At 37.8% G+C, this 25,794-nt stretch overlaps 1 protein-coding gene across 4 annotated transcripts in view; it reads left to right on the forward strand.

The window, feature by feature from the left end:
* ldlrad4a (low density lipoprotein receptor class A domain containing 4a) overlaps positions 1-25,794 on the forward strand; it is an 89,978-nt gene that overhangs the window by 50,750 nt on the left and 13,434 nt on the right. The window contains exon 1 of one of the 4 annotated variants that reach the window (XM_082186786.1): positions 10,302-12,252. The exons of the other annotated variants lie outside the window; for them this stretch is intronic. Coding sequence (XP_082042912.1) covers positions 12,135-12,252 — 118 coding nt within the window. The 5' untranslated portion in view covers positions 10,302-12,134. Of the gene's footprint in view, positions 1-10,301; positions 12,253-25,794 lie in introns of those variants that run through there. 4 annotated transcript variants of the gene reach the window in all.

Here is a 25,794-nt window from a genome sequence, read left to right on the forward strand (position 1 = left end):
AGATGGAGTCCGTCATCTTTTTTCCACAAATACAAGCCTGCTGCTGCTGGTGAGATTTAGGGCCTGATGAACCCAGATGTTAGGGCCTCTTCAATGTAGCTCTCCGTGGCTAAGCTTTCAGGATGTGAGAGAGGGTATACTCTGCTCGCAGGTGGGGCTGCATTGGTTAACAGTTCAATGGCGCAGTCCCATGGATGATGAGGTAGTAACTGGGTTGCCTTGGTTTTACTCAATACCTCTGCCAATTCTCTGTACTCACTGGGAAACTTGATTTCTTTGGAGACCTCTGGGCTCGCAATGCTAGTAGTGAGACATGGCATGGAAACGGTGACATGTAGACAATTGGCTTGACAGTAATCTGACCATTGTGTGAGCTCACCCTGGTTCAAGGATATGGATGGATCATTAACAGCTAGCCATGGCCCAGGATGAATACTTTCTTGAGAGTGTCAATGACAAACAGTGAAATAACTGCAGGGTAACTGGAACAGTTTGATGGGTTATTCCAGTGCCAATGGGTTCTTTATTAACAGCGGTGATGTTGATAGCATCCCCACTGTTCCATGTATCCCTGCTGAGTTCTTTAACCAGATCTGCCTGAATCAAATTAACAGCTGCTCCTGAATCCACTAGCACTGTAATACATTTGGAAGCTTCATTGAAGGAGATATCAACAGGCAGAGAAAAACTATGGTGAATTTGATGCCGTAGTGTCGGGCATTTGGCATTCTGGTGACCGGGTTTACCACAGTAGTAGCAGAGCTTTTCATCGTGGCATTCTGCAGATTTGGGACATGCTTGTATAGAGACTGTGGCTTGGGAAACGGGGCGTACTTTGGATCGTGACGAGTTATGAATTGAGTTATCAATCTTGATAGCAATGTTTATGAATTCAGACAGTAGTGTAAGAAAAAATTATGTGGACGTCGAAGATCTCAAAAATGAAGTTTATTACAGCATAGCAGTGGCAAAGAACACAAAGCACCTTGGGTTCACCGGTGTCAGAATGAACCCAGAAGATCCAAACCTTAAACCTTTTATCCTATTAAAGTTTACCACTCTTAATGTAAATGAAGTTGCTCTTGTTGTAACAACTGTGGTCTGTATGTTAATGAAGTTGAGACACCCTATTGTCTGAGATGGTTCTGTGTGTCCCACACCCATTCTACAATTGATGATGACCATTTGCTCAGGATGTGATCAACCCAAAGGGTGAAGAAACAATATAACTTCACTTCCTTCATCTCTATGATAATTAAGCCATTTTAGGGATGAGCTCATTCTAAAATATATTTTGGAGTGGAATCTGGGTCGAGGCAGACCCACATTCCAATTTCTTACAGTAGCATTCTTACTTTTGCATGCAAGCTTGACCTGTAGCTCGTGGTTAAGCCCCTCTCGGAAAACAGTTTTGAAGGCCACGTTGTTTCATCTGCTCTGAACCGCTAGAGTTCTGAATGTGATGGCATACTCAGCTGTATTATGTGACAGACTCGACATGGAGGCAGTTTATTGAAAATAAATAGAGCAGACAAACCCAAATCGTGAGGCAACGAGATGTGATTTGATATTCGGCCTGCCCTTTAACTACATGTAAAGTCCAACCAGGTAAACAATGAAAACAGAGATGATATCCAAGAGATGATATCCAGTAAACAGGCACAATAGTCATAACAAGCAACATTAACAGCAGGCAATGGTAAACGCTCAGTAGTGCAGTGAAGCTGGCAATTCTTCGCAAAGTATCCTTGGAAATCAGCAGGAAATGAGCAGTGTAGAACAGGCCCATGACTAGTACTCAGGAAAGGGCTTCCTCTGGTGAAAGAAGATTTCTTCCCATTAAGAAAAACAGTATTTTAAATTGCAATAATATTTCACAATATTACTGTTTTTACAGGGTTTTTGATCAAGTAGCCTAAATGCAACCAGGATAATTTTTTTTTTTACACTTTAAAAAATCTTAACGACCCAAAACGTTTGAATGGTAGTGTATAGTTTAATACACTTTTGTTAATCCATCCATAGTCTAACCAAATTGAAAGCCCCCAAAACTAATTTAAGTATAGTAATATGTAACGAAGTGCTGCACTCCAGCACTATCAGCATTTGAATAATCCTATAAATGCACAGAATCTCATTAATCAAAAACTATTGAATTGTGAATCGAATGATACCGATTCACTGTCTACCCAAAGATTCACTCCCCTAGGGTCCACAAAGATGCTTTATTTGTTTTGTATTCTAGTTTCTCTTAGAAAAAGTTACATTTAAATAAAAAATTTATTGAAATGTATCCATCCATGAAAAAAGATGGAAATGGCTAATAATGAGCTTCATAGAAAGTATTTTTCTGTCCCACTCTTTAGAGCAGAAGAAATGACAAACAAGGAGATGTGTCCTGATCTGAGGTGACAGTCATGTAGCAGAGACTCTAAAGGTTGCTAAAAGCCAGACGAGACAGTCAGTGAGGACAAACATAGGCATATGTTTCCCCTGGTAGATTGTGTGCGGTTTTTTATGAGTAGTTTTACTTACCATGAGTGTCCTGTGAGGAACGAGAAAAAGCAGGAGAACGCTAGAGCCGTTTGGATGGAGAATTATTCTAAAACCGTGTCAAAGAATGGCAGAAGTATGTGAAATGTTCAGGGTTGCCCCCAAATAACAATTAACTATAGATAGGAGCATTTTTCGAAATATATGCACCATATTACATATTCATTATATATTTATTTTTTTACGGTTCTTCAATTATTTAATGTATGTTTGAATAAATCAGTCAAGTTTTTATGACAGCCACCATTTAAATGTTTATATAAAAAAATATATAAAAAAACGAATTGGAGGAGAAACATAATTAGGCCTATGCAATTATTTAGTTAGTAGTATTATAATTCTATTATTATAACATGATAAATGCATTAAGGGAGATTGAGAGGCAATTGTCATTAGATTCGATTTTGCATCTGTGCGTCGGCTTGGACCATAGACTGTAAAAAAAGATGGACGATTCATCTTCAATCTCCATTGTAGAAAAGTGAAGCCGCCAATGTCTTAATATGGAGCTGACATCTTGGAGCCCGAGTCTGCGCAGTAGTGAGCGTGAAGGGGAGCTGCGGTATCAAGGCCCCGCCCACACTCCCGCAGAATCGGTTAATACAGTTTACTGCAGAACAACTCATTATGTCAGTGTGAAACAAACAGTTATGGAAATGTATAAAAATTAAAGTTAAAGCTCCTCGGTGCTCCTAAAGCTCCTTAAACTGCCTCAGTGACTACTTCTCTCACAGCTCTCAATCATGACGTCAGAATGACAGAAACCATCTTTGGAAATAAATTATTTGAAGTGTAATTTGATTTTTTTTGTGTGTGTGTGTCTCACGTCCCATTTGATTACACGGAGAGGGCGGGGTTTATGACCTATACTGCATCCAGCCACCTGGGTTGATCGAAACGTTTTGGCTTCACTTTTCAGGACTTGTGTGTCACACTTGGCTCGGACAGACACCTTCTCTGGCTTTTTTAAACCAGTTCTGCGAAATCCCGCCATGCAGCCAATTTCATTGGTTAATGTTGCAGTGACGGCAAGGTGCAGGGATCAGTGTTTGGTGTAGGCAATCAGTACAGTGATTGCATGACCAATGAAATCTTTAGAATCGGCTGCAGTGGGGAATTTTTTTAAAAAAAATTTTTGCCCTGTAAAGCGACTTTGAGTTAGAGAAAAGCGCTATAAAAATTCAATTTATTATTATTATTATTATTATAAAATTACAGACGGCCTTCTGCTAAAAAATTCAGCCAATGACAGAACATTTTAGGTTAACGCGACCTCTGATAGATAGATAGATAGATAGATAGATAGATAGATAGATAGATAGATAGATAGATAGATAGATAGATAGATAGATAGATAGATAGATAGATAGATAGATCCTGTTTCACTATGAAGTACATAAGATTATGGAAGTAAAATCGTTTGTGAACGTCATTTCACATTGACAGTGAGTTTTTCCACAAGCATTTCAACATATTTTCCTCGTAACATGTAAAAAGGTTCTTATTGCTCATGCATCAAAGACTCCCCAGAGCTGCAGTTTAGGTATGGTCTGTAAAGTCTGTAAATGAATCAAATGAGGTGCTGTGGAGCTCTAAGTGGAAACAGAGCTCAATAACAAAAGTCCATGTTCAAGAGCAGCTACTCAAACAGAAGTTGTGGAAAGTGTGTTAAAGGTAAAAGTGTGTGTGTGTGTGAGAGAGAGAGGTTCAGTCTAGAGCGAAAAGTCAATAGTCTGAGTCTGTAAGTCTGGTTAATGAATACCGCCCCCTCAGGGTGATCCCTTCATGTAAACACTTCATCACACCAGCAGTGAGAGACTGCATAGCTCCCAGGGGAACGGCCACTCAACGCCCATGACTTTACAGCCTATCAATATCTCCCATCCTCAGGTAAACGCACACACACAAACAAACTTAGCAGTCTTGGTGCAAACTGACAAGTACCTGTACTTGTATTGGTTTGTTCCCGTCTGATTTATCCGTGTCTGGCATTTCTTCCTTTCTACTCTTTAGTAGCACATTTTGGGGTATTACCATAGTTGATAGTCTAGTCAGAGATAGAGAATTAATGAGGATTACATTAGTCCATGCTGACTGCAGCTATTCTAATCACTTCTAATCAATACTGTTGCCTATTCATGTGTAGTGCTTCAGTGTGTGTAGGGTGTTTATTCAGTGTTTATTCAACAAAGTTGTCTCAGAAAGTTATAGTTAAATCTGACAAAACCTCCCTTTAGGGGCAACCCCAGAGCAATGTTTTTATTATTATTAACATTATTACTCAAAAAAAAAAAAAAAAAGAGAAAAAAGAAACTTGGGTATAGGTTTTATTGAGTCAAATGATGTCAATCAGCTGTCAAATGGGCCAAATATTGTTTTTAATTAAATCTAAAAATGTAATTTGAACTGATTTTTATTTTATTTTTAAATGCTACTGTTAGAAAAATGTTAAGTGTTTAATTATTTAAAAGTGTTGATTATAAGTAAAAGTTGTTTAATAAATTCTAGAATTAATGGATCCTACACCAAGCTACTTGAAGTCCCAAAACCATAAATTTGACAGTATTTTAGAGTAAAATTACATAATTCGATGTTAAACCATTTATGGTATAAGGTAACTTACAGTTAACCAATTAACATACTGTTGCTTTTAATAAAAAAATAAAAAAATTACAGTGACCGATATAAAATGTAATATATTATGAACTGTATTCCGTGTTGTATTATAATCAGTATAACGTAATATAAAAACCGTTAGTGGTCAATGGAAGGTTCTCACTAGTGTATCTGTACAAGTTTGTGTTGATCCTACAAGTTTGATCCTGCTGTGAGGAAGTGATCCTGGTTCAGTTAGTTTAATTTTTGTTATTCCCATCTTATAGTGTCCAAATACATAGTGCAATATATCAGTCTAAAGTTCCTGCCTGCTTCCACGAATATAAGGCACAGTTACTTGGCTAGACTTGGTCTAACTGTGATGTTGATCTCTGCTGATGTGATGGCTGACGGCAGTGTGATTTAGACTTCCACCTGAGCAATCACAGGTGGTGTGACGGAGGCAGACTGATGTGTCTGTGTCTCAGCTGTAAGAAGCTTGGCCTCCAGCAGTAGACGCTATGAGTCACCCCTAAAGACACTGACAAGCATTGAAAGGAGTCGTCTGTGGCGTGAGGTGATATTGTAAGAAAGGTTGATTAATATTGGGTAACTATAAAATGATTTATTATATATTTTCATTTTTCATTTTAACTTTTTAAATAGGCTATGTTAATGTTTATATATATATATATATATATATATATATATATATATATATATATATATATATATATATATATGTATATATATGTATGTATATATATATATATATATATATATGTATGTATGTATGTATGTATGTATGTATGTGTGTGTGTGTGTGTGTGTGTGTGTGTGTGTGTGTGTGTGTATATAGTTAGTTTTAATAAATTAACTGTTATTTCAGTAAGTTGCCAAAGCAACTAAATGTTTTTGTTTTAAGTTTCATTGAATATTTATATTTTATTATTATTTCAATTAAAGGATTTCTAATAGTTTTTAATTCTATAACAACACTGGTATTATACATCATCATGGTATTTATTTTACTGCCTATATACTGATTAAAAATGATATTATATATTTATTATGACCGTTAAAAATGACTTGCAGTAATGATAATCGCTATTGAAAATAATGGGGAATTAAAAAATTCTATATGCTACAGATGCTACATTATTTGAAGGGGGAAACTTTATTTTCTTCTTTCCTGTCAAGTGTCTTGAGTTGTGTTTACTAAGGCATTACTATTGCTCATACTTGAGGTTAGGGGTTTGCACAATTACTAATCATTGGCGTGTAATTGTTTGTGCTATGGTCATTAATGATACCATAAATCATTTGTCTTACTTATCAGACTTATTTTTGCCTGGCTGACAAAGTCGTGCAAAACAGTATAAAGTGTAAGTGTTTTAAAACTCATAGTTATAACATTGAAATGGTACCCCAGTAAAATCGGAGGTTGTCATAAACTCTTCTTATCTGTCTGACCTTACTGTGACCGGCTCGCAGTCGCACAAGGAAAGCTCGTCTCACCACAGATTGTCTTATCGTAAATATCCTCACACTCGCGTATCTGTTACCGCAACTCGGCCTGAAACACTTCAAACCGTCAGTGAGAGGTCACAGGAGAAAGTAGGCCACAAACACCGGTCACTCTTCCCACATTTAAAGCAATGCAGTGGTGCCATGACCCCAGATGCCACCAGAGGGCGCTAAAGCAAAACCTGCATCTCTTTCCACTTCAGTCATAACAAGGCCAATTTTAGCTCTCAAGTCTGACAAACATTCCTTAAAAACGACAACAGTTAAATGGTGTAAACGTTTCATCTTTGTAAACATGACTGAATGAAGCGGCATGTCCTTTGTTTTTGAGACGTAAACATTTCTTTGTTTTGTCTATTCACAGCTAGTATGTGTTCATTTACTTTATTTAGAGTTAGAACATTGGCCAGAGTGTCACAACAACATGTCCAGGTCACATTTCACATCAAAGTCAAGAAGAAGAAGATGAAAAGATTTTTCAAATGATCTTCTACACATTTTCTAAATAATGTCTAACCGGAATTTTTGCATTCCCCATCATTTTCAATAGCTATTATCATTACTGTAATAGTCATTTTTGACTGCCACAATCAATTTTTTTTATATATATAACTGTTAAACATTTAAATCAGTATATATAGACAGTGAGAGAAATACTATGATATATAAATAACAGTGTTGTTATTGTTAGCTGAAGCAAAAAATATTTAATATTTAAATTGAAATATTTTTGCTAATTGAAATAAGGTCAAATTAAATAGATGAAACTTAAACTAAAAAACAAAAAATAGAAATTAAACTAAAATAAAGCTAAATAGAAATATTAAGAAATGAAATTCAAATGAAAACTACATATATAAAAAATCATTAATAAATACTATAAGATTATATAAATAATACTAAAATAACACTGATAAATAGTGTTAATAATATATAATAATTTTCACATTACAGTAATGAGAATTTCCGTGGAGTACCCGAATGCTTAAATTGTTATAACTGTATGTCACACAAATGATTTAAAATAGAATGTTTTTTAAACTGGCTTCACTTTCTCTAAAGAAAAAAGAAATTAATATTTCTTTCTTTTGATTTTGGAATGAAATATGTACATGACAAGTGAGATTCACCAATTAAGAGTTACACACGTGGCCCAAAAATATTATGAGTTTTAAATATCAAGGCAAATATATCATTATATAACAATATATCATTATAAACTAAGATTTTCAAGAAATGATCTAAGGTTTGGAATTAAAGTCAGCATAAAACAGAAGTTGCAATAGACTTTTCTTCCCTATTGTGACGTACAGTATATCCGAGTACAATGTCTTCTCAAAAAGAAAAAAGAAAATAGGACTGGACTTGATTTTGTCCATCAGGAATCGATTGGATTGTTGGATGGTTGTGGTTTGCTATTGCTGTAATTTCATGTAATGCGACAGATTTTCCTACCCAGAGTCCTGAACGTGGACAGGTACCCAACGGGTAAACCTCTAATATTTAAAAGTAACGGGTGGAATAATATTTATGTTGTCATTTGCGGTGCGGGTTGGGAATCAATAGACTCAATTCTGTAGCCACTGGGCAAATCCTTTTAAATGGTCTCGTGCTTATTTGTGTTCACGCTCGGTAGCCTGAAGACCGTCAAGGTTTCTAATTACAATGCGATTTACAGCATTGAGAATAGCCATTCACGCTGTTGGGCTGCATGTCTATTTTCTTAAAAGCATTAACTCAGAATGCCTAATGGGAGTTTGATTGGTTGTGTTACATGAGAAAATAAATATTTTTTGTCAATCTATTTGTAGATTTAAAGGGATAGTTCACTTTGAAATTAAATTTTGGTATGTTTTAGCTTACCTCAAGGGCATCCAAGATGTAGGTGTCTTTTTTTCCACAGTAGTTTCAATTTTGATATTTTTAGGTCAAACCGTTCTTGTCTGTCAGTCATATAATGCAGGTCTATGGTCATTATCTCAAAACACAAGCACAGAGTCCAAATTAAAACAATTCCCCGTCGTCCAAATTAACAATTCCCCATCGTAAGTACACATTGATGGCCTAAGACACGAAACGAGCGGTTTGTGTGAGAAAACGAACAGAATTTATATCGTTTTTACCTCTTATACGCCGCCTTTAAGGCGACATCTAGTGTATAAATCTATGCACCAGTCTGCGTACACGTCAGATCAGATCACTTCGACATGGCAGCGTATGAGAGGTAAAAACGATATAAATACTGTTCGTTTTCTCACACAAACCGCTCGTTTCGTGTCTTAGGCCATCAATGTGTACTTACGATGGGGAATTGTTTAATTTGGACGACGGGGAATTGTTTTAATTTGGACTCTGTGCTTGTGTTTTGAGATAATGACCATAGACCTGCATTATATGACTGACAGACAAGAACGGTTTGACCTAAAAATATCAAAATTGAAACTACTGCGGAAAAAAAGACACCTACATCTTGGATGCCCTTGAGGTAAGCTAAAACATACCAAAAATTTATTTCAAAGTGAACTATCCCTTTAATGTGGGTTCAGTTCGGGTCACGGTCTTTGTCAAACAGGTCAGGCATGGAATTAAATTAGTGCTGCTAAAATAAAAAGCTTGAATCATTAAAAAAAATTGTGCTGCTAACGATCTCTCAGTAGCAGATGGTGCTTGTGCTTCTCCGCATCAAATATTGGGTTTGACGGGGAAAAAATGTATTTGGGAATCGCCCACTCAATTTTAGCAAATCAGGTAAAGAGGTGGGAAACCTCCTATTTCAGTTTGAATATGCCCAAAAATCGGGAAACACACTTTTTTGTTCCGCAGAGACCTCATTCTCATCTCCCTAATAAGACCATCTCTGGGGTTTACCAAACAGGACCCATGCAGGACTCTGGACCTGCCTTTGCGTCAGAGAAGAGATGTAGCTGCAAGAGGGAGGGGAATTTATTTTGATTAAAGATAATGAGGACACATGACAAAAAAATTATGTTAGGGGTGCACGGATTAGGGGTGTGCAATATATCGTCAACGAATATATCGAAATTGTTGTTTTAACGATGTGCGATCTGACATTATCGAGCTTGTCCCTCACTTTAGAAATACACACTCAGAGAGTGCACGCATACACTATGCGATACAGTCTAGTATGTTAGACTAGTGCGCGTGCACATTCACTGCGTGATTTAGTCTATTAAAATCTAAATTCAAGATAAGGAGACAAAATGCTCCTGTATGTCTTTTATATTTATATAATTTAATATAGTTAATCAATTTCACAAGTTTCTCCAAATATAAGCATGATTACAAATGTGACATTCATTTTTATACAACAGATCAATAAAAAAGAAGACTTCAATTTTAGATGCAATATTGCCTGTTTTAGCACTGTTTTGTGTCTGAGCAACACACGTGGTGTTTTGTTAGTGAATGAATCAGTTTTTTGAACGAATTGGTTGAATGAATGATTCAATGACTCACTCATTAATACAGTCAAGTGCTTCGTTCCCAAGGGGGTAATCCAGCATCCGGAAAGCGTACCTTCTATGGGGCATCCATTGGCTAACAAGCCAACAAGCCATCACCTGCTGTTTGCATCCCATAAAGACACTATTTGTCCATTGTTTATTTCTAAAGAAACACGACAATGTATAAAAGGCTCCATTACCTTGTATCTTACGTTATGGCCCCGTAGAAGCAGTTTTTGTAAAAATAGGCTAACGATTGCGTCATAACCACGCGACTCTCTGTCGCACAGTTGAGAGATTCCCGTATGGACAGGAGGAGAAGCTCGCAGGCTATCGGGGGAACGTGGAGGCATAAAGTTCGATAAATTCAAGAATACTTGCCAAAAGTTGCTCCTGCTCCTAGCTCATGGACAGCTCCTACTCACGCTCTCCGTCTCTGCAAGATTCGGAAGGGAATGATTCAGATTTCGCTTGGCACAGCTACTAGAAGACTTACAACTGTAAGACAGGTTTGCACACGTCACATCTACGTCGTCAAGCTCAGTTTGAGGCTGCGCAGTACGCTCAGCCATCAGGAAGTGAGTGCTTCTACTTGACTTCACTGGTCACCGTCGAAGTCTATGGGGTCGCTGTGTCCATTTCTTTTACTGTCTATGTTCATTCCTGAATGAATCAGCCGTTTGAATGAATCTGCTGAATCTCAATGACTCACTCATTAACAGTTACTTGCTGCCACCTACGGGCGGATTTCACATTTAAAGTATCTTTTCATTTTTTTAATGGTTTCAAATATCAGTATTTAATGTTTTTTTTTTTTTAAATCACAACATTATTTATGCATTTGTAACTGCAGGTTAAATGCATTCATGTCCCCTCTGAGCTCCATTAAATTATCTAATATAATGCATTAAAAATATCTAATTATTATCAATTAAATCCCAGAATATATTGAGATATTACCCCTAAATAATTTATAATAGACACTGAAATATGTGCATGACAAGTGAAATTCAACAATTAAGAGTTTGACATACAGTGGCCCAAAAAACATTATGAATTTTAAATATCAAAGCAAGTGACATTCTTTTAAAACTAAGATTTTCAGGCAAAATATTTTACAAAAAAAAGACAAACTTTGTGTAGGCTATTTCACAAATTTCTTCTGGAGGAGAACCGACCTCATACATCCACTTAAAAGCACATCAGCGACATCAGTTATGTGATAAGTTTTGATAAAAGCCCTAGAATTGTGTTTGATGACACACTTGGTTTGATATTTTGTATTCTGTATTCACAAATTGAAGTGACTTGAGAGTTCAAATACTTTGGTGGTGTTGGTGTTACTTCACTTTTGCCCACTCAGCCGGACATTCCCCACACCAAAACCACCCCGGATATTTATAGACCGCAGACAGTTTGGGAAAGAAGGGGGGTGTCTGACACATCTGCTGAATATCTGCTAGACTGCGGGGTCAGCCCAAGGTTAAAGCCTCTTCAATGCCTGCCTTGATTGGTCGTGGCTGGCACTAATGAGTGTGTGTGTGTGTGTGTGTGTGTGTGTGTAATTCTAACCGCCGCTACACACACACACAGTCCCATTGAGGGTAGAGCAACCTCTCTCTCTCGCTCTCTCTCTCTCTCTCCCTCACCATCGCCATTGTCAGCGCCAGTCTCCCCTCCCACCGCTCCTGTCTGTCTGTCTGGAGCTGCTCCCCTCTCGGAGGAGGGAGGCGCAGGAGGAGGTGGGCTGTGAGCCTGAGACCGTCACAGAAAGCCATTCTACTGAATGAAAGCAGAGGAAAAGGCCGTCAAGATGCGGGGAACGTATTTACCGTAGTCTAGAAGCAGAAAATGCGTCGGAGAGAGTCGTGAGAATGGCATGAAACGCGCGTGCACCGAGACCGCAGGCTGCTGCTGTGGAAGTGTTCCTCAGTTCATGTGAGGGCCGCGGCCGGCGGCTCTCTTTCCCCCGTCCCGTCACTTCCCCGAGCCCCCATGCGAAACATCACGGTCCCGGACAGCAGCTCCAGCAACAACAACAACAACGCCGCCAACTCCAATGACACATGCTCCTGCAACTGCACCCTATCCCAGCCACAGGGAATGGATATATGTAAGTAGGGCGGGTTTTTCTGAGCCGTTTTCGAATGCGGAGGGAACGCAAACTGTTACATTTGATCAATTTTCGGACGTGTACCGAATGCAAATAGAATGTTTTTAACCTACCGTTATCAACTCACCCTGGTGGCAATGTAACAGTTTTAAATTCAATAATTTAATTCGGTCTGCATTAGTAAATGAATCAAATGTAACTGTGGCAGTTTCGAATCCGTTATTATGGAAGCTGTGCGAATGTCAAACGCGAACGTATTAAAGATTTATCTGAGTGTAAATGTCATTCTCAGGTCTAATTATTACAGTATTTGGCCGTTATTTGCCACTATCTGACTTGTACACCCATTGAATTTGTCTGTGGCGTATTAAACTATTCGTTCAGCCCCCCCAAAATGCGACGTGTTTGTCAAAAACGACTTTTTGATAAGCCCCTGTTGTATTTTAAACAGCTTGACCAATTAAATATGATAATACAAGTGAGTGTTGCTGATGACTCGGGCGTCTGGGAGTGTTTGGCACTGGAACACAACTCAATGCATCAGTTGGATATTGCTGGTATTGCTGTGGGGGCTGCGCACAATATGGCAAGCCGTTAAACATTTATCCCCGAAAACGAACTGGTGTCTGTTTTATGTTAGAAGTGCTTATTTCTTAATTACGAGTAGGTAATGCAATAGTGATTAGTATAATTTTCAATTTGTCACTACTACTTACTTGATAGCTACTAGCACGGATTTATGAGAAAAAAATTGTGACTGTTAGCCTAGCTTTTCTTATCTCGTTAGTTACAGTTGCTTTTATTTTTTTTATTATTATTTTTTTTATACTTATGTCAGGTGTTCTCACTAGTCAGAATGGATACTTTGCATTTCGGATAAAATCGTACTTTTTATTGTAAAACGTTTTCTAGTAACAATTGGAATACACTACGTCTAATAAAGGTCCTATCGTCTGTTTAATTCACACCAGGAAAACTGGAATAGATTTTTTATGTTGAATTCTATATAGTAACTTTGAATAGATACTAAGTACTATTAGAACAAGTATAAGTACATAATGATAGTTACTAGTAAAAAAAAAAGAAGAAAAAAAAGGTAATATTTAAAAAAAAATTTATGGACAAATGTTAAACTAGCTTGCCATAGTGCACACATTCTTTAACTATATCCCTTCTGTTGGGTTCACAGACAAACACACCTCTAGTTGTCCAAATGTGTTTCTTCCCTCCATTAATGTATTATTTAATCTATTAGCATTTATGCTATACATGTGAACTGCATGTACTTAATGTGATATTAGTAGAAGCTTTGTAGAAGCTCTTGTAATTGCCTCTTGTTGTTTAACATAGAAGCTGTAGGGTAAGATGTTGCTGAAAATCTTAAAGCTGTGTGTACGTCCGCTGGCGTTGTTGCTGGGAATTGGTTCACTGCGGTCTGGAGCGGGCAGCCAGTCAGTCAACCCTTCCCCCACTTCAGCCCAGACTGGCTGAGACTCTGGGCTGTCTGAATCCACAGAGGACAAAAGGGCCTGTCATAATCAGTACTCGCACTGGCTATTTCTGCCGCAAATGGGATGAATTATTAAAAGTAAACCTTCATATGAAAGAATTGTCCCTCTTCTCAGAGCCCCTTGGTAGATGGCACTGATGTCTTCTTGCCCCAGAAACTTTTCATTTGCTCATGAACTTGAATGGATTTCTGTTCTGTAAGATGCATGATGCATATGCAGTTTCCCTCAGCTAGTGAGAAGAGAGAAAAATATATATATATTTTGTGTAAAGAATATTAAGCATCATTTAGAAGTTTGCATTGTTTATCGGCCAGTTAGAATTTTTGCATTATTTTCATGAAAGTTCTTTCTATAACAATCCCCCATCAAATTTTGCATTACCGCAAATCCGAAAAGATGTTTACTTTTGAGGTTTTTGTTGTTGTTGTAAAAATAGTGTACATTTATAACACTATGCTTTGTGTTATATTACCTTGGGATTAAATTACAGAAAACTAGTTAACGCTGCTGTGTGAGTGTTCTAATACAGTGGCTAAGGGAGTGATGGCAAATTTGATATCTCTTCTTACCAACGTAATCAATCTCTCAATATTTTTTTTTCCTCTTTTGTAAAGACATAGAAGCACAATCATAATTCATAATCAAAAATGATATGTGTTGTAGTTTCCGTTAACCACTATAGAATTTTACACTACTATGATGACTTTAAAATTTATAAAGGGTCTGTGGTAATTCTCAACGTCATAATACAATGAAATAAATGATTGTAATACAATGACTGTTTAATTAAAATCATCATAAATTAAAGCCGTTTTTTGAACAGTTTAAAAAACAGTTTGCTTAAATGTCATGAAAATGTCACAATGCAAAAATATATGTGTCAAAACAGCCTATATGTGTTGGCACATGAATGTGAGAGTGCATTTGTGGTTTCCATGTCTGTGCTGTGGTGTTCAGGACGGGCCATGCAGACAGTGGAATGCTTGGTGACTTGGCGCTTAGATTCTACTGCAGTGCTGGCTGCATTCAGGGCCGGAGATCCAGTGAGGCTGGAAAACTGGGGGAGCCAGTGACACAGCAGACACACACAAAACGCAAAAAAAGGACACACCTTTCAAGGGCTCAGCATGCAAAACTTGCCAGTATAATCAGTGTTGTATTAGCCTTAGCATTCAGCACACATCAAACGAGTGGAATAGATTCTTCTGTGTGTACGTTATTGGATTCTAGGAGTTTCCTTCCCTGTTGTCTTTTCCTGGTCCGGCCCCATATTGTTCTGTCTGCTGTTTTAGGCACAGTCTACATCTGAGGTTTTGCGAGCTAAAGGCTGCCTATCTTATCTGACAAAGGCCTTACACCATACGGCTATTTCAAGTGAAAACAGAACACAGCTATTAATAGAGCGCCGTGTATAACGGCACTGTTGCATAGCTAGTCGTGCTGCATGGAAAAAGAAATGCGTCTTTCTTTCTCGCTCTCTTGCTCTAACTAACAAATGGCTGCACACACAGAGTTAGTGTAGTCCATTTCCAGTGGGGCAGTGGCCAAAGTCAAGCTCCAGAATGGAGAAACAGGATATTGGACTGGCATTCGTCTCACTAGTGTGCTGCAGCTCGTATGTAACGAATACGCAGGGGACAAAAACACCATCCTTTTCAATATCTGATCTCTGCATCAATTTGGCACCTTTCTTATTTTCCACTGGCGGGCCGAAGCTTGGCCCAGACTAGAGGGTGAGGCCTGAGACGGTACACAAGAGTCGAGTGTTTATTGTCAGAGGCCAGAGGTTCTGTCTGTGTTGTTAACTATTTATTACAGATGCTGGCTTTAGAAAAATGGTAGTAAAAGTTTAGCGTAGGAGGATGTTGTGTTTTTAAGGCTAATTTAACATGTTTTAAAACGTCATTAAAGTTTATGCAGTCAGCTTTTCTTCATAAGATTATAGTTTGGGATTGAAAAACATTTGAGTTTTTAGACATACTTTTTCATAATGTAAGACAATTTTTGCATGAATAGCCAAATTTGGCCAATATCAGTAATTTTCCACTTATTTTGTTATAACTGATAAAATTGGACTAAAATTGTATAAAAAAATCAAACCTTACCGTTTTTAGCCTATGGTTCGGCACACACTTGCACCTCAGTTAATCTCGAATCTAATGAGGTATCTATAATAACGCATAAAACAGACATTCAGCTAATGTATTTTTCTGTCAATGGCTGCGCTCTGCATGCGTTTCACGAGAGTAGCGGAGCGGTCCAATCAACTATTAGTATGTAAATCTATTGCTGACATCACAGTTCCTCACATGTTGGTGTGTTGCAGTTCAGCATGGCAAGCGAAGGAGACAAGTCGCTTGTCATATAAATATCCTGTCTGGGATCATTCTGGCTTCCCAATGCTTTACATCGGAGGGGAAAAAATTAAAATAAACGTGGAATAAACGGTCACTCTTTGTAAACTTTGTTCGATGCGAGTGCCATATGCTCTAATATGAACACTCATATATACTGTCATTACCCAGGTGTTGATAGTGCGCGAGCGCAGGTGAGACCAAAACAGCACACATTGCCTTCTGTGTTTAAACAGGCACTCAGTGCTAATTTGGACTGGCACAAAACAATAACGGAAGCGCTGGGCAGGGCTCGTCAATAAGGACTACCTGATGGCCTGGGGCCAGCGTGAAAGACGCTTGGGACAGTTGTCGAAAGAGTCACTGTCCTGATTGGGCCAGTGCTACATTGTCACAGAAATGTATCATTTGCGCGTGTTCTTGCACCAATTTAAACATGCAAGTGCAAGTAGAAAAACTTGCACGCACTGTGAGAGAAGATTTGTGTCCGCACACATCCGAAGCGCGTACATGGAAAGCCACATCTCAGATGGCACGTGAATACTAAATTAAGTATTAATGAGTCTTATTGCGCTTGAACAGACAAATTCACACAAAAAGGATGTCAAATGCCCATATTGGCAAGTATCCTAGCAAACATAGTCAGTTATGTCTTAAGTGAAGGTAAATAGTCGAGAAAGACAACGCATGTGTATCAGTATCAGTATGTTGGATCCGTGCATTATGTCTTAAAGTGACAGCAGCCTAATATTCCTGCTGCTGTCTGTTTTAATGTTAACCAAACAACAAAAGACAAAGAAATCACTCACTGCTCTTGATTGAATAACTTTTAAGTTTAACTTTATTTCTATTCATCTTAATTAAATGTATACATTGTAGATTATATGCAGTGTTATTTTAGATTTTATTATTTTGTTCAATTTCTGTACCTGAAAACTAATGTTAGACCTACCTGAAAAACCTGAAAAGCATTGGTTATTTTATTTGTATCTTTGTTCTATTGTATTTATTTGTTTTTTCTTATTTTCTTTATTTCTATTTGACAGTAGTCTTTTTTTCCTGAACATAGCACATACCGAACCGTACCGAAACCGTGACCCTAAAACCGTGATACAAACAAACCAAACCGTGAGTAATTTTACACCCTTATTATAAATATATACTGTTTGACTTTTTTTCTTTCTTTTTTTTTTAAACACTCTTGCTAGTGAAGCTGATGCTTCACATCATAGAGACCAATGGCATTGATTCAATGCATTGACCAGCGCTGACACCATTGACAGGATGCTACGACAAAGATTTCACTTTCCTCTTCGGACATGGCAGACATTTTTTTTAACCAATATATGGCTTGACCTGATGAAGGATAGATGCAGGTAATCGCACACATTCAGTCGATATCTCTCTCTGACTGGCTGTCTTTTTAGGCTTGTTTAGTACAAATCACAATTGTACATGGAGTCTTCAGTAAAAAAAAGCCAGTTGGCTGTAAAAAAAAGCCAGTTGGCTGAAAAAATTGCATTCTTCACTCTTGTTATCTTGTTATCAGTTATTAATAATAATAATTAATATTTCGTTACATAGGCTATATATAGCGCTTTTGTGGGTACTCAGAGCACTTTACATAGAAGGGGGGTATCTCCTCAACCACCACCAATGTGCAGCTTCCACCTGGATGATGCGACGGCAGCCATATTGCATCAGAACGCCCACCACACACCAGCTTATTGGTGGAGAGTAGAGCTAATCAGTATATGCGGATGATTAGGAGGCCATGCTGGACAGAGGTCAATGGGAAAATTAGTTTCTGTATATCCACCAAATTTTGGCCTAATCAGACAACAATAATTCATTGATATTGTCCAGTATGATAAACAATATTTTGTGCAAAATTTTAGTCACATTCATTATTACTACCAGCTTTTGACTAAGTGAAGTTGCCAAAAATGTGGTAGTGATTCACATTGTGTGTGTAAGTGTTTGTGAGCAAAGCAGTTGTGTGAAGTGTGCGAACACATCGGTGAGATCAGTAATTGCCTTGTTAGAGAGGTGTCAGTCAAGCGACCCCATGGGCCCTAGCACTTTATCCAATACAATATGCATACTCTTCCTCTCCAGCATCGCTCCAGGGTAGACTCAAGGTCACACTTCTGCCCCAGTAACCCCGGGCAGGGCAATCAAAACTGGACTTTACAGGCCCATCTTGGCCATAACAGCGCTCCATCCAATAATCTAATGCACCTAATGCATGAGCTGCATTGGCACGTCTGTGAGCAAGTGTGATGAGGTCACAGCGGAGGTCAGCTGTCAACCCCTCCTGCTAATCATTGTATGGCCTGTTCGCGCTCCTAGGAGGGTGTGTGCGCACTCTGTCATGTCAAAAGGGTTTTAAGGCACACAGGGGGTGGGTCAGCCTGCTGAGGGGTAACTAGATTCATTTTTACAACACTACTAAAATGCACCATTCAATTTCCGTCAGACCATTAAACGTAGTGAAGATCCACTCCACCAAGATAACAGTGCTGTGCTGACGAAATGTGTAACTTAAAAAACGTGTGTCTTTGTGACTGGCAGGAAGCTACTTTGAAACAGTAGCTTCATAAGCTACAAGCTAATTTGAAGCTACTTAGAACGACAGACAAGCTACTTTTTTTGGAAAATGTAATTAGCTAGTTACTACAATCTACTAATAAAAATGAGGTCACTACATTAAAGCTTTCTATAAAGAAAATGTATTTTCTACAGTATAACTATGCAATGGAATAATTTAAAATTTAATCAGAGGCTTATTTTCTGGCACGTAACAATGAGGATTTGTAAACGAAGCAACTTTTAAACTCAATTTTAAACTAAATACAAAAACACACAAATAACTAGATCACACTCTAATTTATATAACTAAATTGATGAAAGAAACATAATGAAGTAGGTAGCACTTAACTAAATACTTGAAAAAAAAGACCTGTAATTTTTTATCAGTTCATTGACCACTTCAACAAATTGATTCACTAGAATGAATCAGACTTTTAAATGCATTTCTTCCCAAGACTTTTCAACACACTCTCTTGGCAATTCGTAACTTGACGTTTTGGTGAAATTTGCGGCAAAATTTGTATCAATTTGTACAATCTTGTTTATACCGTTTCGTACAATCTGCTTACACCCCACTGATCTGTAAAATAGTTAAGTTTTGTCATGACATCTTGTTGTTGGACATTTTAAGAGAGCACATTTGATTACTGATTAGGGCTGGGAACTGTATCACGATATAAGTGTTTCATATCGGTCGATATCGATAATTATTGATATTTTTTTATGACCTATTTAAAAAAAGGACCAGGAGGAAAATATATTACATTTAAAAAAAAATATTTTAAACTTCACCTTCCGCTGATTATAGTCCTCTCAGTTATAAAGGCAGAAATGTCAACACAACCATGGAAAACACTCAAATAATTCAAATGTAAACATAAGTCTAAAATCACAATGAACACTTAACAATTATCTCTTAACATTAAGGTGCAAAATTAAAGAATACGTAAGAAATGCTTACTAAAGTGTAATACAATAGTGCAAAGTGTTAAATATAAACATAGAGAAACCGACGACGGTCTTGCGTAATTTGCAGATGACATTGGTCTGACTTCGGTCAGACTTATAAAATCCCCAAAACTGCCATGCTGGCGAGCTGACTTTTCCTGTTTTATCAACAATTTCCTCGCTCGCTGCGGCACTCATTTTCCACTTATCACTCCAACACGAGACAACAATATGGCGCAACCAAACATGATACTGTTACATGACTGGCTGTTAGCATGTCACTCCCTACGCTGCTAGGTTACCAGCCTTTGTTCATGCAACCAAACTTGCTTCGCAACCTCGGTTTCTTCCGTCGAAGAAAAAAAATATTCGAACGTTTATCAAACGCATATTTTATTGATATTGATTACGTGTCTATTGCGAGACATATCGTTATCGTTTTATCGCTTAGCCCTATTACTGATTATAGCCCTCTATTGCACTACAATATGACTTGTTGGAAAAATAAATGGAAACATTCATGAGAAAGTTTTGGAAAACAGTTGAGCTTCTGTCAAATTACTTAAACATGTATTTTAAGTCAACATCACTATTTTAGATAGTTACCCCTTGGTGACTCAATAGTCTCAAACCCCCAAAAATGTTGTTTTTGTGAGTGTTGTTGGGTCATTTTACCACCGTATTCCGGGCTTCTTTGGAAGACAAAAAGGGGGCAGCTTTAGGGTGTCACCCTCCACTCTTGCCCTCTGACAGCAGCAGCTGAGCCTCACCCTGCAGCAGTCAGCCAGCCTTGACATTGGCCATGGTCCCCTTCTTTGTGTCTGGTCCTGCACCCACCTTCTGGGATTCTCCATGGGCCCCAGGGGACTCATCTCAGAGGAGATTGGTAGTCATGCTGGGAGTTTGACGAGCCCTGCAGGGAGGCATGTTGTGTGTTTTGTACGGGTCTGGCAGAGTCGTATCTGGACAGACCCATCCATTTATGTATTCATGCTGTCTGATGGGGGTGTGCTGATAATGGATAGAGTTTAAGAGTTGCACGTATCTCGCCTGTGTTTGGCTTTTGTGTAACCAGAGGACCAGACTTGTGTCTGATGTCAGCCTTTTTGTTTTAGAGGTCGTTTCCTTTAGGCAGTCACACAAACACAGTGGCAGTTGTGTCTTGTTCAGCATATTATTATTATTTTATTAAGCCAATTTCTGATCTCCCTTAAGGATCTATTGGTCAACTGATACAGGTTTTAAAAATAGCCAATACAGCATCCAGAATATGATGAGTGATTAATAAAATGATGTACTGTATAAGTTATTATTAACTATTCTATTTTAAACAAATTTTCTTAAAAATTCACTAAATGTACACTACAGTTAAAATGACTAATTTCATGAAAAAAAACAAATATTAATTTCCACCAGAAAATTTATAATAAGAAATGTTTCTTGAGCAGCAAATCAGCATATTAGAATGATTTCTGAAGGATCATGTGACACTGAAGACTGGATTTATGATGCTTACAATTCAGCTTTGCATCACATGAATATATTACATTTTAAAATAAATTACAATAGAAAACAGTTATTTTAAATTGTAAAACTGTTTCACAATATTACTGATTTTACTGTATTTTTGATTTAATAAATACAGCTTTAGTGAGCATAACTTTTTAACTGTAGTGTATATTTTAATTTGAGCAGAAAATATGTAATCCAAGGAAGGGGCTAGATTTTAAAACTAATTTTGGTAATCACAAATTATTTTGGTTTTCGATCTAAATGGGCAAATATGATCAGATTTAGTGGCCTGGTCAATATATATTGATCTATCACAAGTTACGGCACAACGCAGACCTATCTAAAGCAGCTTCCCTGTTTAGTTTTTACCCAGGAATGTAAACGATTTGTCCGCATAACACACACAGCATCTGGCCTCCCTTCCGCTGCCTTTTTTTGTTGTTGTTGTAAAATGGTGCATTGGTGCTCCGGGCAAGAGAGACAGCCGAGCAGACAGCAGACGCAACAGAATCAGATCAGACGTGATGTTATCAGACTGTGTGTCTCACACCCATCCCCTCTCATCAGGCATGCATGCACTGGGTCCTGCTCTCAGACATCACTCCTCCAACCCCCTGCTCTCAGAGTTGAAAGGTCAGAAGGTCTCTTCGGTAACTCTTAGCTTCTTATTCATCGGGCTCGTCCTCGTGGAGTTCCGGCTGCCTGATTTAAATATGAAAACAATCTCTTCTGCATTGGAAATTACCAGAAAAGAACCCTGCGTAAACATAAAGGATTATTTTAGCAATAATTTGAATATTTTAGGTTTATTTCACAGATCACAATTAACTTGATGATTGGATTTGTGGAGTTTTCTGCAATTCATGGAATCTTTTCCATAGATTTTCACTAAATGAACTCAATGAAAAATTATTTATATGCACCAATGTAATGATACACAGTAATAAACAGTAATAGTTACTTATGTAAATGTTTTAATACATTTTATTACATGAATAATATCACAACAGTGACTTCCATTTTTGAGTGAGGATGCACAAATCAATGTAATGGCCTAATAAAATGTGCATTTCAATCATTGGAATGTTCACAATTGTGCTTATTGTACAATTGTGTGTTGCATTGCTGTATTTACTGTATATTAATTTATTTCCACATGATATTTTAGAGTTTATCATATATTTGACATATATCTTTTAGCAACATGAAACCTTCATCACGTTAAAGCTTTGTTGTCGTGTGGCTGGTATTTTGGATGAGGGATGTGTCCAGACTCCCATTTGAAAGTCAGTCGGGGATCTGATTATGTCGGTCACCCCTTTCGGAGCCTGACCCCAAACTAAGAATGGGGGAGCATAATTTTATTAAGATCAAGTCAGCAGTTGGTCTGTCTGGGAAAAATTACATCTTGAATTTCACCTTTCATTTCTATTATCTAAATATTTACATTGTATTTAAAGGGGACCTATTATGCAAAATTCACTTTTACATGATGTTTGAACATAAATGTGTGTTGGCAGAGAGTGTACACAATAGGGCTGTCAACGAATATTCTAAATTCGAAAATATATATTCGAATAGTTTTAAAAAACAGAAATTCGAACGTGAAAATGAATATTCGAATGTGAATTTCGAATATGGAAAAACACGCCCGCGGAAGCAGAGGCGCGGCTGTCTGCTTTGCGAGTGGGCGCGCGCGCTGCCTGAGGGACAGGTCACACGAGTCGCACTGTCTAGCACAGCGTCACTGCTGAAAGTTGACAGTGCACTATAAAAGACAATGGAATAAATTGCAGTCAGTTTTTCCTTTTTTTAATACAAGCACCAATAATGTAAGTAGCCTTTTTCTTTTTTAATAGCACTTTATTTTTTATGAACCTCAGGGTAAAAGTTCTTTGTTGTCACATTTCTCAGAATTGTGTGCCTCATTTTATTTAACGTTAAACAGAAAAGTTCCATGTTTACCACAGCACAGCTCGCTCGGAGGGTTCAATGTCGGTTCTATACTGTAAAACTTCAATTAATGTTAATACATTTGTTTCAATCACTGAATGAAGCCTGCTATATTTGGGGCAAGAGTCGCGACCTTAAATTGCTTGCACAAAACTCTTGATCAGCACTCAACATGTGCTTATTGTTGTTCATTTAAACCGTTATGCGCAGAGAGAGCGTGAGCGCGAGAGAGAGAGAGAGAGTGCCTGCGAGTGAGCGAGACTGAGGTCTGCGGTCTTGGCCATTAGTTTATTTACTTGGTTTTGTGTTGGTAATACATTGTCAAATATGTTTAAACTTAAATTAACTAAATGTGCAACCAGATGTTCGAATAGTTCGAATATTCGTGTGTTTTTTAGAGGGAATATTCGAACGTCATTTTTGAGCAATTTTGACAGCCCTAGTACACAAGCACCCAATAATGATAAAAATCCTCCCGCTCCATTTTTTTAATCCCCATAAATCTTAAGCACTGTCTCAGAACAAGTCGTTTGTAGATTCTAACTTTTATGACGTCACAAAATATGTATACTGCAAAATACTGCTGACGGACTCTGGCGTATTAGCATAGACCCCACCCTCAGTGAGCTGTACACAGTGCGCCGTTTTCTCCATTTGTTTACTGTAAGTGTTTCGTGTAATTCGCTGTGTATGTTGATGATAATGCAAGGGAGAGAGAGAGTTTATGGATAAGACTTTAATGCGCATTTCTTGTACTGTGTTTTATTCAGCTCTTATGGTGATTTTCTGGAGTGCAAACGGACACTTTGTCTTTAGTGTGATGTACAATTAACTTCATAAAACTCATCAGTAAAGTTTTGTCCATCATTCAGACGGGGTCCGCTACAACAGGCTTGTTACTAATAGTGGATAAAAGCAAGATGACAACATAAGTTATAACCACGTAATTAAACTATACCTGTTATATCTCCATGCAGCATATATTATCTGGCTCTGTAGTCCAACTACAATTCGAACCGAACACTGGTACTGACATTTTCAGTGCGTGAGATTGTCCGGTTTTGTTGCCGGTATGAGCTCTGGAAGCTCCGCCCTCTTCTTGAAAGGGGGCCGGGAGCAGCAGTTTATTTGCATTTAAAGGGACACACACAAAACGGCACATTTTTGCTATAAAAACTGATCTGTGTGGTATTTTGAGCTAAAACTTCACATACACACATTCTGGGGACATCAGATCACACAAGACTGTTAGATATATATGATGCTGCCTATGTTATATTAGATGTTATGTTACATATAAACAGGGTCCAAAAAACATTCACCAACTGCCAAATGCTGGTTAAAATGTGACCTTTTTATTTCCCTTTAGAACTCAATGTGGTGACATGTGTATATAGAATCTTCCTCAAATTAAGCCGCTACATTTTAAATACGAGTAACAAATTCACTGTCTGTCCTCATGTTTTTGTGACAGGTGCAGTTTTACTGAGAGAGTAAGACTGGTTCACCACTGCCTGACTGTTTGATGACAAGAAAAAAACTGCTAACAGCTGTCTTAAGGACAAAAATATTTCTTTGAAAAAAATGCAGAACACAGTTTCATGGAAGCTAAGATCTATTAATGGCTTGCAAATGTTCTCTAATCACCTACAATTGGCTGGTAGCAAGAAGTTAATAGTTTTTAGTACTTTCCTTGACCCAACATGTCACACAATACTGTTTACAAAGTATCCTGCAAGTGGCTTGTAACATGCAGTTATAGAATCTAATATCGATTTCTACACTGGGCCACAAGTGAATGACCAGACAATTAATGTGTTGTTTTTACCCGTCAATATATTTTGTCCTCATGGATACTTAACCAAAAGTATACGATAGGATGCCAATATAGTCACAGCTAAAGAGCATTTTAAGGACTGGTCCACGCAGAAGGCATTTTTGCTGTTAAAGACACGAGTTGCAAGTCAGTGGAATGGAAAAAAGTGCAAGGTCCAGAGACGAGTAAAAAAAAAATAAAGACAACTTGAGCGCTGCGTTTTTGGAATACCGTGTCCTGCAAAAGATGCAAGGCGCAATGATTAAAGACATCCATCTAGCGCATTTATATTGAAAAACAATGTAAAAGTACCGTAGTGTAATGGAAAAATGTTCTCTTTGTGAATGGCTCCTTAGGCGTGATGAGCTGTGAAGTAACTGCAACCCCTAAAGTAATGACAATCATAAAATAGCACAAGTTTTTGTTTTATTGCTTTTATAAAGTAAAAAGCAAATTTATGAAGTGATATTTTTCTGTTAGAAGATATAGTCTCTCTTACATGAAATATGAAAACTAAGGTTGATAGTTGGCCTTTTTTGGTGCTGCGCAATGAACTGGTGTTTCACGTCATAGATGTTACTATATGAGATATTTTAGCACGACTGGAATGCTGTATTGACCAGTCAGCATCCAAGATAATAATTATATCCATTCTGTGATCAAGAAGGGCATGGTCAGGATGTTTAGTCTGTCTTGGATTTTATTGCCAGGTCTTGTTTTTTTAGTTTTTTATGGTCCTGTTCGTCAACCACTCATTCTCTCTGCGTGTATGGCCGTGCAGCTGCGTAGGAGATGATGCACTGGATGTAGTGTGTTCCTCAGGGAGTGCATGGAGGCCGAGGGGTTGTATGTGTGT

This window comes from Leuciscus leuciscus (assembly GCF_965113295.1).
Source record: "Leuciscus leuciscus genome assembly, chromosome: 12".
Classification (NCBI taxonomy): Eukaryota; Metazoa; Chordata; class Actinopteri; order Cypriniformes; family Leuciscidae; genus Leuciscus; species Leuciscus leuciscus.